Source organism: Gymnogyps californianus, chromosome 1 (assembly GCF_018139145.2).
Source record: "Gymnogyps californianus isolate 813 chromosome 1, ASM1813914v2, whole genome shotgun sequence".
Lineage (NCBI taxonomy): Eukaryota > Metazoa > Chordata > Aves > Accipitriformes > Cathartidae > Gymnogyps > Gymnogyps californianus.
In genome coordinates this window covers 102,919,471-102,937,729 of record NC_059471.1, presented here as the reverse complement: position 1 = coordinate 102,937,729, position 18,259 = coordinate 102,919,471, and the positions used below count along the sequence as shown (strand labels likewise).

Below are 18,259 nucleotides of genomic sequence, written 5' to 3'. Positions count from 1 at the left end.
TCTGATACACTTATACAGTACACAGGGATATTTTCACAGTGCTTTAGGAGCCTTCATTCTAGGTAAGAGAAACAGATGCCATTTCCCCAAGCACAGTAACACACTATGACATTTATACCGCTCCCAGTCCTGTGCTAGCTTGCTCAGAGCTGAGCTCACGTACTGCTGAAAAGCAAAGCATTATGCTTTATAAATGTACGCCATGAGTGGAAAATGAAGAGGACAGAAAAAGTGGGATGAGCTTTAGGTCAGAATAATATATGAAAAAAATATACTGCAATCTCTTTTAAAAGATTGCATAAAAAGCAAGTTTTATGCAAGTTACAATTCTTTATGGAAAGCTATGTTGCGAAAGAGAGTAAAAAAAAGAAGGCTGGTCTTTGCACAATTGAGACAAACTAGGCAAACAGGATTCTGTCAGTGCACATAAAAGTATATAAGACTGAAGTAGTACAATGAATTAAATCTCACATGTTGCGCATTATGTATAAACTGGCTATTTTCTAAAACTTCAGCATTTTAACTAATTCAAAATATTATGCCTTTGGCATAATAACCTCCTTCCCTCAACTGTATCTGAGCCATGCACATCTCCACCTAACATCAGAATAAGTTAGCTGATATTTATATACTATGTAAAATACTTTACTTATTTTCTGAGACGGCTCAAAACTTTTGAATCATTTTCTCAAATACCCCTCTTTCCTACCAACTGAGTGACAGTGTCTGAAACGCCATTAAGAAAGTATTTCAGAGCCACTAACTATTCTCACTCTATCCCATGTATTAATGAGCTGATTTAAGTCCAAGCAGGACAGCTCAACTATGAAGCGTGTGACAAAGAAGGACAGAGATTAGTTTCTAGAAGCAGCACTTCTGAGAATGCACGAGTCGTTACTACATGCAAAACCAGATCAAGCTGGAAAAAAACAAAACTAGCCTGAAGGGTTGATACGGCCCTCAGCATTATCAAAAGAGAAGGAACTAGGGTAGAATTATTTCAGGATTTTGTTACTTTGTAAAGACCTGTAGCTCTCAAGTGCCTTCAAAGCAACTGAATAAACTCCTTTGCTAAGTTTGTGTTTCTGAAGTACACTCTAGTTCCAAGAACTATGGAGGATGTTTCATGTCTCTAGGAAGGGCTTAGGAGCACATTTCAGACTCGGAAACAGAAAACAAACTACCCATATGTCAGTGTTCAGCTCAGAGACAAATATGGCTCAGTGATTTGGAGCTCTCTGTTAACTGGTGATCATCCGGGGGAAACTGGGCCAGACCAGCAGTAGTTTCAACTTGAACAATTAATTAACGGATAATCACTGCAAGTAGCTACAATCACAATCCATTTTACAATGCTCCTTGTCGTGGACTGTGAGGGAAAAAAGCTAGCCTTTCCACAACTAAAGGCAAGTTTCTACTTTCACAGAAAAGTTAGCTGGGTATATTTTGATTAGGACAAAGTAATAAAAACCTGGAACAACTTTAATCTCTCTGACTATAATGTACCAACTTCTGGAGAAATATTCTTTCACTAAAAAGTCAAATGTAATTCAGAGGGGGATACACACCCTGAGAAAGAAATTACATTGACAGTCAAGAATTACCCATTTTTATACCTTTGGACATCATCATATTAAGTATTGTCACAACAGACCACCATAGTAGTTTTGCTATGTAGTCATATTCAAAAACAATTAAAATCATTACCTCCGAATTCTTTTCTAGCAGGTGCAGGACTCCTACCGCCTTACAGTATTTAAGAAATGAATGCAGCAATAATGAAAAATACCAGTACAGTAAGAGGGAAGAAAAAGAATGAGAAAGTTAAAAATGACAAGGGTCAGTTTGTTATTAACTATGTTGCCCATATGCTTTTGAACATCCAGTTTCTCTTAGTGCTCAATTGTTTACATTTTCCAATGATCCAGATGAACTCTACATTAAAAACTTGGACATGATAAAATGCATACATACTGATGCCAAAATTAAAGAAATATAAATCAATGAATGCACAAGATTATTTATCTTTTATTTTAAAAATGAAGATGCTATGAAAATGAAAATGTTGAGTAAACACTGCTGTAGAAAGCCCACGTTTTTAAACTGTGAAAATAAATTTATGAAAATTTTAAAACTTATTCACTAAGCAAAACCAATAATATTTAAATGGTACTGAAAAATGCTGTTATTTCCCATACTGTTAATGCTATTAAATGTACCAACTGAACATTTTAGTGAAAAAATGGTATGTTCCATTGAGCCCCAAACCAACAATATAATATGTAGTTTGGTTTGGACTTCAAAGTTCATCTCACAGACTTGAAACAAAATATTCCTGACCACCTGATATACGTCACCACATTACCTGATGGTGGAGGCGGCCTCTGTGGTGGAGCGGGGCGTGCAGGAGGAGCAACAGGGCGAGGTGGTGGAGGACGCTTAGGCTCCAAGCTCTGAGAAGACTCTTTCTGCTGGGTACCAAGCTGAAATTCAGCTGAAGAACATGACAGAAAACAATGCAAAAATTAATCGCTTGTACATTCTAATCACAGTAAGGCTTTTCTAATAGCAAGTTATTTTCACAGAGAGGACAGTCAGTCTCCAGCCCTGGAAACAATAATACAGAAGTTTTTGAGAGAGGCAAAACAAGAGGAATAAAGCAATGGTGAAAAGAAGCAGATTTCCTAAACTAAGATTTTTGTCTCGTATGCTTTAATCGGTATATGCTTTTCATGGAATCCTGAATGTTCTTACAAATTGCAGAGTTCCAAATTTTGATTTTGCCCCTTATCTGTGAACTAAGTGCTCTGGAAAAAAATGTTACAAGGGGACTTCTGAAGGCATTTTAGCAGTCTTTGTAAAGTTACTCCAAATTACATTGAAATAAACTGTTCTAGAAGCCATTCCAAACACTGTAATTCTAAATGTCCACTTTGTCACTAAAACAAAGTTGTGTTTAAACAGAAGCTTTCATATTATACACCCAGTTTACAAATCTACTGATTACAATTTATATATTACAGCTGATAGGAGCATTAATTGAAGTGTGCTGTATTTGAAGAGTATAGCTAAAGTGAACTAGGATTATACTGACACATTGCAACAGAATTTTTGAACAGAGGTTTCAAACTAATCGACTTAGCCTATTAATCACCTAACTTTTTGAGATGTCTCTTTCATGATGAAATGCTAAAGAACTAGAGCAATTTAGGTAGTTTGCAGCAGCGTAGATCAGTGGACAGTGTACTAAATAAGACTCAGGAAACAAAGCTCTTCCTCTGCCATTAGGAAAACGGAGACACAAAGAATGAGGTGATTTGCCTAAGGCCACTTATGCGTAAAATGCTAGATAATGACAAGAATAGCCTTTTATGTTAATCTAAAAGCTCTATTAAAAATAATCTATAAGCTAGTATTCTACCACTTGGTCATACAGCTGCCAGACTGCATAACAGTAATAGAGGCAGTTGAGCAATGTAATACACACTGTGTGTGGAAACAGGTGGTCCAGGAGTTTTTGTTGGTGCTCGGCTCGGTCGCACTGGGAGTGCAGGTCCATCTGAGAGCGTAGGGGATTGACAGGGACTGGAACGCGGTGAAGAGCTTGGGGAAGTTCCAAGACCAGAGCTTGAAGTTGGCTGTAGATGCTGAGGAAGGATTTCTTCTACTTCAGCACTATAGTCATCAATGTCTCCTAAATAACAAACCCCACCCCAAAAAAGAAAAAGGATGTAAAATAAAGGGAACAATAGTTACTTATTTTAAAAAGTAGGGAAATTATAAACTGATTCTGAGCATGGGTTTTTCTGCAAAAAGCCCTCAAGTTCCAAGGAATTAGCTCAACAACCAAAGTATGACTCTTGCATCATAAAATTACACATGAAGAATGCATATGTATTCAAACCAGTTGAAAATACTCCAAATGCACAATATATATTATAGGTACATATTATAGGTAATTATAATAGTGTGGCAGCTGTAATGTTGCTTAATCTAAGAAACAATCAGCTTGACAAAGACGACCTTTGCAAAAACTATTTCCCTGGTTTGCAATAGATGGCAAGCTTCACTTATCATTCTTTAGAAGGCTGGGTGGGGGATTTCAAGATATCTGCTATTTGTAATACCTTCTGTTTGAAAAGGTGGAATGTTGTTTACAAAAAAGTTCAACGTGGATGTGCCTTTGAAAAATAAACTGTCAGTTTAGAATATTTTCATGTTGATATTCAAAATGCCTAAAATAGACAATTATCCCATCACACTCCAAGATGACTATAGTAATCCTTTCTTCCATAACTTCTAGGCTTCTCTCTCTTCAGGTACATGAACAACACAAAATGTTCTACAGAAGTTTCAGCTTCAACTGTACACTGCTCAGCAGTAACAGAGTAACCAGGCTGCTATCTAGATATTAGCTCTCCATTTAAGAGTCTTTGAGATGTCACATTTTAAGGGAATCATACCACTTCACATAGGACTACTAATAAAATCAACCAATCATACAGGCATCTAAAACTGTTAAAGTCCTGTTTCCTACCCGCATTGGAAAACAGAGGAAGTATCTTATGACACCGAGACTAATGCAAATTCCAACTTTTCATACAGGTTTCCCATATCTGTAACCCTTATTAAAACATACCTCCCTTTATGAAATACCTGTACAAAAATCCCTTAGTCTACTCTTTCCAGTATACATAGCTGCCATCTCTTTTCTTGAAACTTTTGCGAAGTAATGTTTGCCACTAAGGAGCTTGGATAGAAATTCAAAGCAAATGAGCTACTTAAACTTAGAATAAATCAATATAGACACAATGACTACATCTAGAAAGTACATCTGTTCAAGAAATGACAAAAAAACGACCCTGTAAAATAACATCTGGAAATGCAATACACACAGGAAGTGTCAGCAGGTAAGGTGTCAGGGGTTTTTTTGCTGCTGTTTGAAAAACAGCTGTTTTACTTGCCAAGGATATAAGAAGAATATATTTTAATGTAGAGAAGAGAGTGAAGCAGACCTTTCATAAAAATTAATTAATAGATTAAAAAATAAGCTGCGACAAAGTACATAGATTGGAAATATGCAAGTAAAGAAAAGCAAAAATGCAGAGGCACAATTGGTGCAACAGTGATATTCAGCAACTTGAGGATTCCACTAGAAAAGTATGACATGAAAAACCCTTCAGGGAAAAACCAAAACCAACAAAAACCTGGGAACCGGAAAACAGCAACTTATCAATGCTGAAGATCAGCCTCCATGTTGAAGGTTTCCTTGCCCGACTCATATTTGCCTGCCTGTCAAAGGTTCACCAAGTGTCTTCTTGGGGGCGGTAAGCATATCAATGCTTAGCATGGGAGCTCATTAGTCTATTAATCTATTATGTGTATTGGCAGAAAAAAAATTGCTTTGCACTCTGAAGTTTTGTATATCCTGCTTATAGGGTGTCTCCATGAACAGTAAAAGTTGCCTGAATGAAATGACCCTGAGAGGGTTATTCACATGATAAAGTGAGAAGAATAAAGAGAATGTCAGCAAATTAGTAAAACCTAGAGATATAGTGCAAACTGACACTGCTCAACAAGTTGTCAAGATACTGTTGGAAATAACAGGATTTCTAATTTATCTGTTTTAGATGAGCATAAACTTGTTAAAGTATTGATATATGCATTAAATTAACCACATTATTTAGGACTGTAAGCATTTCAAAACGAGGAATACTTTATTTCAACAAACCTTCCATGTCATAGTCTGCAGTAACCTCAGCATCTTCACAAAGCAAAGTGGAGCTTGTTGATGAAGGCAGCCCAATATTAATCTTCTCTAGATTCATTTCATCTTCCAAACTTCTGATCCAATCTGGATTTTTCAAGCTTATGTTTATAATCCTTCCTAGTAGCTGAATTGCCAAAAAGATATGCAAAAACCAGAAATTGTTAAGAGTAGGAACATTAAAATTCAGCATTCTAGATTTAAAAAGCAAAAAAAAAAATTTACTGAAAATATCACAAATCAGGTTATCAGGATTTCTGGGACTAAACAATGACAGTGACACGTCACAAATATAATTACGATTTTCGCTTCATTTTGGTAATTAAGTACATTTATGTAGTTTAAACTGTTAATTACTACTATTTAATATTTTTCTAAAGAAAAACTAACAACTTGTCTCATAAGATTTTCCTTTTCAGTTAATAGGAAAGCTTCTGGTTTCTTTATTCCGACAGAAACACTACTCTCTGTAAAGAAAAACAGACTTGCTTATAAACTACATTAATAAAGTCATTCTTAGAGACTGACAAAACAGCAGGCCTTCATTCTGCAAACTGACACATGACACTGAGCCCCTATCCTGCATGGACTGTCAGTGAAACTCTCAGCAGATGCAAGGATCCATCTGCAAACATCACATTACAGAATCTAAGCCTTAACAGGAACATAGATCAGTAAAAATTTGAACAGGAAAATTAAAATTTTTCCGAAGATTAAATACTAGCCCTAAAGAAGTCAATGAGAGCTGAAATTTTGACACTTTTAAGTGACTGCAGTACAGGAGTGCTGAATTTTAAATAATTGCAGGCTACAAATATGATACACTGGTTCATACTACAAACTCAAGGTAAAAACTCTGCTTTTTAAATCATTAAAAAAAAAGCCCACAATTAAAAATCCTTCATTTGATGAAGATGCCCCTCAATATGGGATCTTCATTTCTCTAACAGTCTTCCTCCTAAAAACAAATAAAGTTCGGTACTTCTCTCAGCTGGCTTTTGAAACTCAACATAATGCTATGTGGCTATCAAAAGTAAAAAAAAAAAAAAAAAAAAAAAAAAGATTAAATGCAACAGTTTAGTATGGAACATAAAAAACTTTTAAGGATTAAAAGCAAACAAACAAACAACCCAACCCACCCAAGTATTCTTTAAAAAGTTGGATTTTCTCTTGCTATACGAAAATTCAGTAATTTTTACATTACCTCAGTGCCATTCAAATTCATAACATTCAAAGCAGAGCTTCCTTCCAAAAATGTTACCCACATCTTGTCTTCCACAAATCTGCAAAGTCCATCGGAAACAATAATTAAAATACTTTATCCTACCTACTAACTTTTGAAGCCTCTTATCTTAAAGGTTTTTCAATGTTTCACTTGATGGAGATTTTTTTAAGTTCATTAAAATATATATAATTGGCTAATAAGCTTTAACTGAACGTATCCTTGCAACAAAAAAAAATAAAGCAAAAGAGAACCAGGTAAATATCACGCAGCAAAAGCACTGTCCTCTTAAAAATTATGTGACTACAGTTACGCATTCAATAGTAATTTTGTGGCTACAGGTTAGATATTTGTATTAGGTGTTCCACGTTACATCACACTATGGGCTTGAGACTATGCTCCTGGTCTTCTGAAAAAAGAACCGAACCAAACCAAACCAGCTCCCCAAAAACCCCAAACAATATACCACAACACCTATAATTCAATTAACAGCCTAGTGAAAACGCAACATTCACAGGGATCCTCTCATCTTCAGTTCATTTAAAACTACTAACCCAATTTTAGAATACAAGATTTGTATAAAATTACATAACAAATTTTAACTCTGACTGATTTCTGACAAAGTCAGTATGACACTCTATCTCAAAAATAAAGAGTATCTGCAAAAATTAAGTCTGAAAACTGAGACACATACAGGTATGTAAAACTAATTTTCAACTGTAAAGACATTAAAGTTGAAATTTAAGTGTTAAAAATGAAGCAGATCATAACTGAAATGCCCAGTAAGAAAGTAACTTTATTCAGGAAATAGGTGGGAACAATGAAGAGGAATAGAGAGTAAAAGTAGAAAGTCTTTTTAACCTTATAAGTATAACTTCACCATAGCTTGCAAATTTTTGCAGAAGATCATCAATCAAGTTATCATCAAAATAGTTTTCTTCTGCCGAAGAACTTCTGATGGAGACCATTACAGTACCATCAGGTGGTCCTTGCATTGCGATCACCTCTTTATAAACTTTTTGTCTCTCTTCTACTTCAATTTCAAATATGTCGATGTCAATTAATGCAACCACAGGCCTTGGAAGAAAATACATGAGAAAAACCTGTAAGCAGAGTATCTGAGCAATAAAATATATAACATGAATAGTAAACCTTCAATGATTAGGAAGTAACGTATAAAATAAAACTGAAACCTATGATCAGACGTTTTCAGCTCTGCTCTTCCGTAGTGCAACAAAGTACCAGGATTCCATGTATAAGGGACATTACTGTCATCGTGAAAACTAGCATTCAGAAGATCCAGGTCTTCAGCTACATTCAGTATTAATGAAAACAAAAGGGAAAAAACACAGTGATTGCAAGAATATGCTTTAAAAAAAATAAGCTATTTGTAAAAAGAGAAAAAAAGAAAGTAAACCAAAACCAAGTGTTTTACAGAAAAAAACAGAAGTTCCTTTTCAACTACTGAAATATAAGTAACTGGTATCTGATTCTTGATTGTCCTGTTCAGCGTCACTGTATTTACTGCAGATGCTATTATAAGCTTTCTGTCTCGTACAAAGTCAGGGATAGAAGCTCAGAATCCCTGGCACTGTGAATGTCACTAAATGGATTCTATAAGCCAGTTAAAAGAATATTTTAAACAATTTAAGGAAGCACTCAGACCTGATCGGTCGAAAGGCCATTTTCTTCTTCTCCAAAGAATACGATCTGTCCATGCTGGTGTGCGACATTTTTCACTGGTGTCATAGTCATCAGAAAACAGATCATATTTGTATGTAGGAGCAAAATTTATTTTCCCTTCCAAAAATCCCCTAAAAATCTGTAAGAAACAAAGCAGTTGTGTCATGCCAGAAGACAGAAACAGATGGGGAACAGCTTGAAACTAATCAGAATTCTCTTTTCTAACAGTGAAAACGTGTATACACATCTCAAAAAAAAAAAAAAAAAAAGTCATTTGATAATATGAATCCTTCTCCAAATTTATCTGCTGAAAACATTCTACATTTGCCACTAAGGCTAAACAGTGACCCAGGCAGATCATCATTAAACAGAAATATGTCAACTTTTGTATCTTTAAACCCAGGCTCATGAGCAACCTACTGTTCCTCCAATGTCGTTTAGAACTTGAGGTCATCCAGAACACAGATGCTGTCCACAGCACTTTAATTAGTTGGTTAGTTGCTCATGTGTCAGCAAAAGTTGGGAATTAAGGTTTATATTTTATGTACCTATCTGAACATGCAAAGCATGCCCCCAAATTGACACAATATGCCCCACCAATAAATAGGAGTTGGGGGGGGGGGGGGGGGGGGGGGAGAAAAATAGAGTGTCCTCAATACATTCAATATGAACTGAAAGATTAGAGACATAATATCACCATTTCTTCTCAAGTGAATAGGAAAACAGAATAAAAAGAGATATTATGTGAAATTATCTGCCAAGAATATGTAGGGTATTTAGAGATACAGAGTCAATTGAAAGGAATCAAAAAATCCGTTAGGTACTTTGCAACATAAACAGATACAGCCAGATGACACAAGACCCTAGAAGGCCAGGAGATTTGCTCACTCCTTAAGTGTTTAAACTAGACATAAGCTAAAACCCTTTAGTTAACTTAACCAGCTCCAGTCTTGAGTTTAATCTTGCATGGGCAGTTTTACTTCACATCAGAGACCTGTAAAATATAAATCTAACTTAGATCTTATAGTCAAGTCTGCATCAAATTACAGGTTAGCCTGCTTTTCTTGTTGGAAATATAAATTGAAATCCAGTCAATTTAAAAATCAATGTCAGAAGATCAGTGTCAGAATGTCAGAAGATCCGCAACTTCTGAGACAATCTGTTAATTTCTTTGTCTTCAGTAATTATTTCTTAACCTACTTTTATGAAGAAAGTTGCTATGTAAATGCCTTTCCTGAACAGCAGATGCACCGGTTAGCAGCCACATGCAACAACCATGGAGCTACCCTCACTAGCCAGCTGATATCCCCTGCTGCCCAGGCAGCCACTTCCAAATAATGGAATATTATCCCAGCAGTGCAATACTACCCCTTCCTTCCCCAGCCAGGAGACTATTTTGAGTCTTTTTCATATTCCAGTAGTTTCCATAGGTCTTTCCAGCTTTGTAACAGCTGTAAGTGTCCCCAAGACCTCTACATCTCTCTTGCTTTGGTTGAATTAACAAACAATCATGCTGTCTGCCCATTTGAACATACGTCTCTTTTTCTCTAGGAACTGGGCTATAAAAAAAATTTTAAAAATTATCAAGTGTTTTTCCTCCTGTTCTGGTGCACAAGACACCAGCAGAAATGGAAGAGAACTCTAACTCAGAAAAAACACTGCTTATGATCAAAGTACTGGCAAGCACACAAAACTAACAACAGAGGATTGTCTCTCATTTTACCATCTACAGCATTCCCACATAAAGCTGGAAAGAAAGAATACACACTTTCACACAAAATTCATCACAAATATTCCTTTAATTGGTACATGCTGCCTCCCAAGAAACTCGAAAAATCTAAAATCTGAAGCTTTCTTCAGACTTTGTTATTCAATGCTCTTTTTCTTTGTAAGTAAAAAGGCTACCGTTTGGACTATTCCTTTTTCCAACAGAATGACAGTAACAGCATTAGACCTACTAGTGCAGCAATTTAAAGTAAACAGTAACATTACCAAAAGAACTTCTATAAATATTTTTTTAAATAGTTGCACCTGATAAAAAGAAAAATATTATAATTAGTAAACTCCAACACAAAGTTCTAAAAAGATGATAAAGTTTCCTTTTTTTTTCAGGAGAGAAAGAAAAACCTCACTCCTACAGCTAGTCACTGTATTTGTATCACTGCCTCTTCAGGTCAGTTACTACGAATAAGTTACTAAATGTTGCTATGTCGCACCCTTCCATACCACTACCTGGACAAAAGTGATAAGTAAAACATGCTGAGGATACAGATTTACAGAAGCACTACAGAAAATTGCTAAAGCCAAGAAGAAAAATAAAGTATTCTTAAGTGTGGTAACATTTTTAAGATACCTGTCCAGAATTTTTCTGATTGATAAGTTGGTCTCCTGCTATAAGGGGATCCCAGTTCTGTTGTCGTATTAGGTCCTTAACCTCCTCATTTGGAATATCTATTCGATAATTAAAGTCACCACACCAAAAGATATAGTCATGGGAAAAGAGCATCCTTCCCTGTAAAACAGAAGCACACAATGAAGTTAAAAACAACCAAGTGACAAGTGAACTACTTCCAGGTGCAGAAGTTCAGTTTTTAACTGTAAAATATGCATCATTTCTAGCTGATGAGGACAACTGAAATACATGTTAGTATTTAGTGTTCATATGGTTAGAACAACATAGCCAACTGTGTGGTATTCACACATATAGAATATGAAAGAAGAAGTAACATTTCTTAAGTAGTTTGCATTTCTAAAGAAACATGAATCATCCGAACTGGATTCTAAAATTCTTCATCTTTCCACTGTTTTAGAAGCCTGCTCTAAGATGATGACTGCCACCTCTGTCACAAAGAGGTTACAAAGGAGAACAAAACACTACCCTGGGATCTTGTGGCACAATATCCTGACAAACTGCAAATCGAGGGCTTTATTATTCAGATTTAATTGAAGACTTTTCAGTTACATACAATTTTCATGGCTAGGGAGAGACAGAAGGGCTCTGTTAGTTTAAACAAAGCCTAGGGTTTAAACTGAGAACTTTTACTTCCCTCTTTGTTTTGCTTTTTCCATTGCCCTTAAGTAAATCAAAGCAGATACACTGGCAGATTAAAACAGTAGCATTTAGGAAACTGTTTTTGGGGACCATAAGAATACAGTACTTTCAAGAAAAACTGAAACATGACCATGGGGACAAATTTAGAAATCAAAAAACCCTGCAAAATAAGATGTCAGACTCCTGCACAGTGCCATAGACACTAACAAAGGACAGTTTGACTACAAAATTTAAGACAGCTTTAAGTCTCAAGGAAGCATTTTGTTGCACTGATAAAATTATCAAGTATTTACTTGGTGTTTGATAATCCTTTATGAGAATATGGTACAGAACTGTACAATCCAACTTGACAAAAATGAGGTTAGCAAAAATCATTCCTGTGTGCTGAAAATAGTGCTGTTTCCCATGGATTTTCTTCTCATGGTTGATTAACTCTGGTGCCTACAAAAGTTCTACTGCATGTCAGGAATCTATAAGGTCTCTTTCCAATGCTAAACCCTTGATGCCTAATGCAAGTGAGTTCGTGCTTCATCAGCTCTATCAGTCATTGCACTGGAAAGGTCTATTCTTTCTGCAGTCATCTATTTTAACAAAAATTGTGGGCAGTTAATTATCTCTGAGACTTCTAACCCAAGGAAATTTGACTTCCACAGGAACCTGGGGAGGGGAAAAAAAAATAAATAGAGCTTTTGGATGACACTGCTGGAGCTCAAAGGGTTTAACTTCTCATTCGTTATGGAATTTGAACACTGGTGCTTACCATTGGAAAACTGAGCTTGCGAGCTATTTCTACGAAGTCTTCATTTCTCTCTTTAACTTGTGACTGCCCTGCAGCAAAATGACTGCAGACAAAGCAAAGACTGGATGTATGAAACAACATCCGAATTGCTACTGCACCTTTATTACCAGTGGCTCCTCCCATGCCAGTCTTCACAGTATCAACAGCAACATCCCTAAAAGAGTTAAACAACTATTAAACCTTCAAATACAATGGCACAGAAATTAACAGCTTTAAGTATGTCTGAGTATGACATTATGTTGGTAAGAGAACATTTTCACGTTGTTCTTTCAGCAGTAAGGCCACTGAGCTATTTTTAAAAAAATGCCAACAGCTATTGAGCAGGTAACAATATAACACTTCAGCTTTTCAAGCTTTCTTGGCAACTGATGAGGCATTTAAAAACTAAGATAAAAGAATTTAAGCAACTAGTTCCCCAGAAGGTGGAACAGCTCTTTTAGAGCCCCATATGCTTCTTAGTACACTTGTATGTCAGCTTGCAATACAAAGCAAACTGGAGGTGACCGAACTTGGGCACAGCTGTGTGTTCACTGACCTGATAAAAGGAGCGTGCTGGGGCCTGATGAACACAAAAAGGCAGACGCCCACCAATTGCTCAGAAGCCAGCAGCACGTACTTGTAATCTCTTGATATAGTCTTCTGCAGTTCAGCAGCCCAGAGCTTCTGATTGGTTGTGCTAGCAGTGAGATTAAAAATGCCAGTTTTAAAATAAATCAAATTAAGCAGGTATCTAAACTGTTGATCTAGTTGAATAAACTTCATACAATAACCTTAACTAAACCTTGGGGTAGTAAGCCAAAGCCAAGTTGTGAATGGTGCTCAAATGCCTCCTAGCAGAGACACAGGCTATAGACTGTCATGACATCATAATTTCAAATCCAGGCTCATAAAATGCTTCCTCACTTTCCTCAGGAGGAGAAAAGGAGCCAGGGCTATCTTTCCTGTATTTCTGAGGCTAGACTAGAGGAGCAAAACCTAAGAATTTTTCTAGAGAGTTACTTCCTAGCCTAGAGCTCAGTCAATACTGGAAAATAGAGATGTTCATGGTCTTAGATCAAGAAGAAACTTCCTTGAAGGCCTAAGAGACTATGGTTTTCAGAGCTAGCATTGGATATAAATGAAAAATATCAGACCTGGAAACAGTGTTAACTAGACATAGCATGAAATTAGGGGGTGACAAACTGCCACTTTGTCCTCAAGACAAAAGCCTGCGCAAAGGCTAACAGTGTTACAGGCTTTAGATGCTTCTCCCAATGAATTAAAGCTTGCTAAACACCAGAAAACATGCAAAACAGGCAGACAAAACAATGGACAAAGTGAATACGGTCCTAGGACTGCACATAAAGACTTCACCACTGGTAAAAACATATTTTCATAGCCCACTCCGCTAGGGGTGAAAAATCCAAACTCCACAATAATATATATACATGTAATATATGGAATGACAGAGAAAACTGACAATATGGAAGGAAGCCTTGCTTTATACAGATCAAAATCTGATGCAAGACACTATATATAAAGGCATACCAACAATACATGCTTTGGAAGGAATTTCACAGGACTCGCTGTTCCCAGCGGTAGGAAGACACAGAGACTGCAGAACACTACAAGCATTGGAGGTAAATTCCTTCAAAGTGTTAAACGAAGGAAAAAGTTGAGGGGTTGCGGAAGGTGCAATCCAAAATATGGTCAAGTACTGACTGCTTGGATCCTTGAGATTACATTATACATGATCTAAGTGATCACAGCTTTACTAGGGAAAGCAGAGATGAAGTCTGCAATCCTGGCACAGAAACTGGCAGAGAGAACTGGAATACAGTCAAAAATTAATCCCAACTAATCCCAACCATTACAAAACAGGAGAAAAAAAATTTAAATAACATTTTACTCAAAAAATGTGATTATCAACTAAACTAGTACTGTATAGATTGTATCACCTACCTGGCATTCACAATGTTTCCTGCATTTAACTCCACCATTTCTTCAAATCCAATAGCAAATATGTCTACAGGCTTGCTTTTGCGATCTGCATTTAAATATTTAAAAAGCTATTTGTCACTTGTAATTAACTTAAGAACCAAGACCTCATACATCTATTTTAATGTTTATGATCTAATTATGAAAATCGGAGTTTTCAAGAATAAATTGACAGAATACAAATCCTACCTTGGAATTCATGAATACCAGCTAACTTCGGTGCATCTAGAAGCCAGTCAGTGAGGGTCTGATTTCTAAAGGCAATACTTCGAAACTGCTTCCCCCCGTTGACGTTCCAGGTCCCGACGCAGACTCTAATTTTTTTCGGTTTTGCATACTTATAAAAGTTTTCACACATACTCTTTAGCACTTTTACAGATGCTGCAAAAACATTTGAAAAGACATTATTTTTATGTAGAATGTTTCTTCAGAAAACTTGGCAATGAGATCTTTCCCTTAAAAAAATGGCAACAAATCCATGCACAGACATATAGAAAGTTAAACTGTGAAAGCAAGATGAATGCAGCTTTTCACAAGGGAAAGTACATTTGCAGACATATTACATGTCTGGGTAGGATACTGACTGAATGAGAGTAGTAATTTGTTCAAAATAATATATATATAAATAATATATAAAAGAAACATAATTTCTGTTTTATAAATATCTGTCATTCTTTCACCCTATCTGTGATTCTCTATGGAAACCATTATTTTTCATATGTGCCAACACAGATATCTACCTCATTTTCACAGATTACATTTATGAAATTCAATCTCCATTACCAAAACAACTTACAGATATGTTAATTTCTAAAAGTGTAAAAATGATGGATATACTACATTTACTAAAATAGATAAGGTACATTATTTTATCATATTAGTGTATATCTATTTAAGCCACAAATCTGAAATTTTTTTTAGGTCAGTTGAATTCCTAAAATTCTGCTTTAGTGAGGAAAGTAGGCTAGGATTCAGAACAATTAAACTCGTTTCTCTGTCACACCAGCCTTTCTCTGTGCCTTGTTTTATCTGCCAGATGGGGGAGAGAGTAATGACCCATCTATAAAGGGCATTGTGAGAGACAAACAAAAAAGATTATTCAATAGTCAGACACTAGAGTTACAGAGATTTTAAAAGTCCCTTCATAAATCAGCTGCATAATATACTCATACAGATATATTTCCTAATGCAAATGAACAGATCTGAATATTTTTTAAAATTACGCTCCTTTTTTCCTTTTATCTCAGTTGCATCATGTGTAAACAGTATTGTTTGCATTGTACTTTACCTAAGTGATACTAATTTACCTATTTTGAATACTCTTATGGTTATGAGACTCTGAGAATCGTATAAAACAATTTTAGATGGAATTCTTCCCTTCCCTGTGTGCTGTCTTGCAAAATGGTCAGCTACTGGGCACAATATTTTCATTCAAATCCCCAAAATAGGATGATTAGTGAGCTGTTGTTGTCTTTTTAGTTATTCTTTTTCAGTTTACCACCTTTAAATTTGCTACAGAATCTTGGCTACCAAATTTAAACAAAAATCAGGGATTCTCCAGCCCTCGTGGTTTTGAAACAAACTGGAAACAATAGAAGAAAATAATATATTATATTTGTTGTTTGTGAACTCTTTCACTGCTGAACAAATCATATATCCATATATGGGCTAATCACATATAAAAGACAATGAACTGACCAGTGTCTCCTTGGGGACTACAAGCAGATCATGCTTGGTATCATGCTTTCCTTATCATAATCCAGGTAAATGAAGTCAAGAAAATAGCAAGGAGCCAACAGAATACTTTCCACCTTCAGGTGAGAGCCAAATACTGAGTCTACTTCTGAATGTACCTACACACTAGGTAACAGTCAAGTCAAGAAGGCCACCAAATGCCAGAAAAGCCTCCGAGGGTCAAGGACAGAAGCTACCCAAGCACCTGACCACTGAAGAGAAACCAATCCAAGAAATGTTGTAGCCACGATACATACAAGTACCCAAATCATCCAAAGGATTAGCTGAACCCAAGGAACCCAAAATAGCATCACAGACAGCTTTGAAGATCTGCACAGGTTAGCCTTCGTAGTACTCTGAGCAAGTTTAAAAGCAGAGTTTGGCCTTTTATTCTCTCCACTTCAGTCCCTTCTTTTTCTTTTGCAAATTTAGCAATTTTCAGCTTAAATAGTTACTCCAAATAATTCATGTTTGCTACCAAGCAAAATTGAATTATTGCCTATTTAACTCCTGACATTGTCATGAACCCCTAATGTGAAAAATCTTACCAGGATAGAATCTAACTTTAGAAGTGAACTGACAACATGCTTATTACAAACATGAAATTCATACCTTTAAACTAGCAAGCTTTCTAAATTGTAGAATGACTCTTTTTCTAAATTAGAATTAAAAAAGAAAAAAAAAAAGAAACTTTCATCTGTTTGCCAAGATACTGAGTAAGCCAATTGTTATTCAGAGCTCCTGAGCCTCCCGCATACGTTATTTTCCTACACATTTATAGCTATTTATCTTTTCAACAAAATCGTGTCTCACTCTACGTTAAAAATCCAATCAATTACATTTTCTGTTATTTTGCAGCAAAAATACTTTAACTGCTGTTCATACTAGGCAGGCAGACATTTGCAAATCAGTTCTACAATGGGAATATTAATTTAAAATTCTTGGTGGGATATTCTGAGCAACGGAACTTGATTGAACTATTTTACTACAACATCCAAATTACTGTAGATATGTTTCAATATATGCAATTTGTATCCAGATTAAACCCACAGTGAAATGTTACACCAGGAAGTTAAATAATAGTTGACATGTATGACTCTTCATGAGTTATAAGCTAGGCTGATATAGTCTAGATGGTAACACCATAAATGACAATGTGACTGTTTATTCCAATAAACAGTTTTTAACACTGACAAAATGCCAGTGAATCAGTTAATTTCAGGTGTATATTACCTGTGACTCAGATTTCATTATTTAAGTACTCAGTAAGAGTTAAGTAGATACAGTAAAACACTAACAGAAAAAGCAAAGATGAGACAAATGTAAAGGGAAAAAACATTTAAAGCTCAAAAATACAGAAATACAAATTATGGTTGAAGTGGGTTTTGGGGGGGGGGGGGGGGGAGGGCGGGGGGAAGCTTTAAACACTTCAGATGTATTTGAACAACAATCTAGCCAACAACAAATCCTCATGCTTTCTTCCAAGGATCCTCCCCTGTCAATCTTCAGTACCTGCGGCTGGTAGCTACTACGCGAGCACACACAGGTTCAGGGGATACTGTGCACAACTTCGCTATTCTTTTAAAATGGGAGACTTGTCTGAACAAATATTAAGAGCTTCCTTGTTTCGTTCCCTCCTCCTCTCCCTTCGTCTTCCCAGGTATTAAGAATGTACTGTTTTCCTCTCACCCAGCAACTAAGCATCTGATCTAGTTTCACTGAACCTACTTCCAAGAGGTAGCACAATGAACCCTATTAATGCAATAGCACAGAAACTGCTGTTTAAATTTTCTCAACACATAGTAAGATCTGAACATACAAGCCTTAGGAATATTTTATTTTAAATAATAGTTTCTGGGAACAAGGAGATGATGGAGTGTTGCACAGCTGACAAGTACTCACAGCTCTCCCTTAAAAATATGGAACACGTATATATCACATCTCCCCAAATGGAGCAGCTTCATGTAAACAGCTTAAGTTAGAACAAAAAGGAGAATTTCCACTAAGAATTAGAAAATTTTGAAA

The 18,259-nt window shown here is 36.0% G+C and overlaps 1 protein-coding gene across 2 annotated transcripts in view; it reads right to left on the bottom strand.

Annotated features, from left to right (window-relative positions):
* SYNJ1 (synaptojanin 1) overlaps positions 1–18,259 on the bottom strand; it is a 64,974-nt gene that overhangs the window by 15,638 nt on the left and 31,077 nt on the right. The window contains exons 13-25 of one of the 2 annotated variants that reach the window (XM_050908343.1): positions 14,690–14,881; positions 14,465–14,549; positions 13,059–13,199; positions 12,485–12,677; positions 11,026–11,184; positions 8,655–8,811; positions 8,183–8,300; positions 7,851–8,066; positions 6,972–7,050; positions 5,732–5,894; positions 3,488–3,694; positions 2,366–2,494; positions 1,708–1,746 (exon numbers count right to left, since the gene is read on the bottom strand). In XM_050908343.1, coding sequence (XP_050764300.1) covers positions 1,708–1,746; positions 2,366–2,494; positions 3,488–3,694; positions 5,732–5,894; positions 6,972–7,050; positions 7,851–8,066; positions 8,183–8,300; positions 8,655–8,811; positions 11,026–11,184; positions 12,485–12,677; positions 13,059–13,199; positions 14,465–14,549; positions 14,690–14,881 — 1,878 coding nt within the window. The remainder of the gene's footprint in view (positions 1–1,707; positions 1,747–2,365; positions 2,495–3,487; positions 3,695–5,731; positions 5,895–6,971; positions 7,051–7,850; positions 8,067–8,182; positions 8,301–8,654; positions 8,812–11,025; positions 11,185–12,484; positions 12,678–13,058; positions 13,200–14,464; positions 14,550–14,689; positions 14,882–18,259) is intronic. The other variant, XM_050908335.1, reaches the window with a different exon arrangement.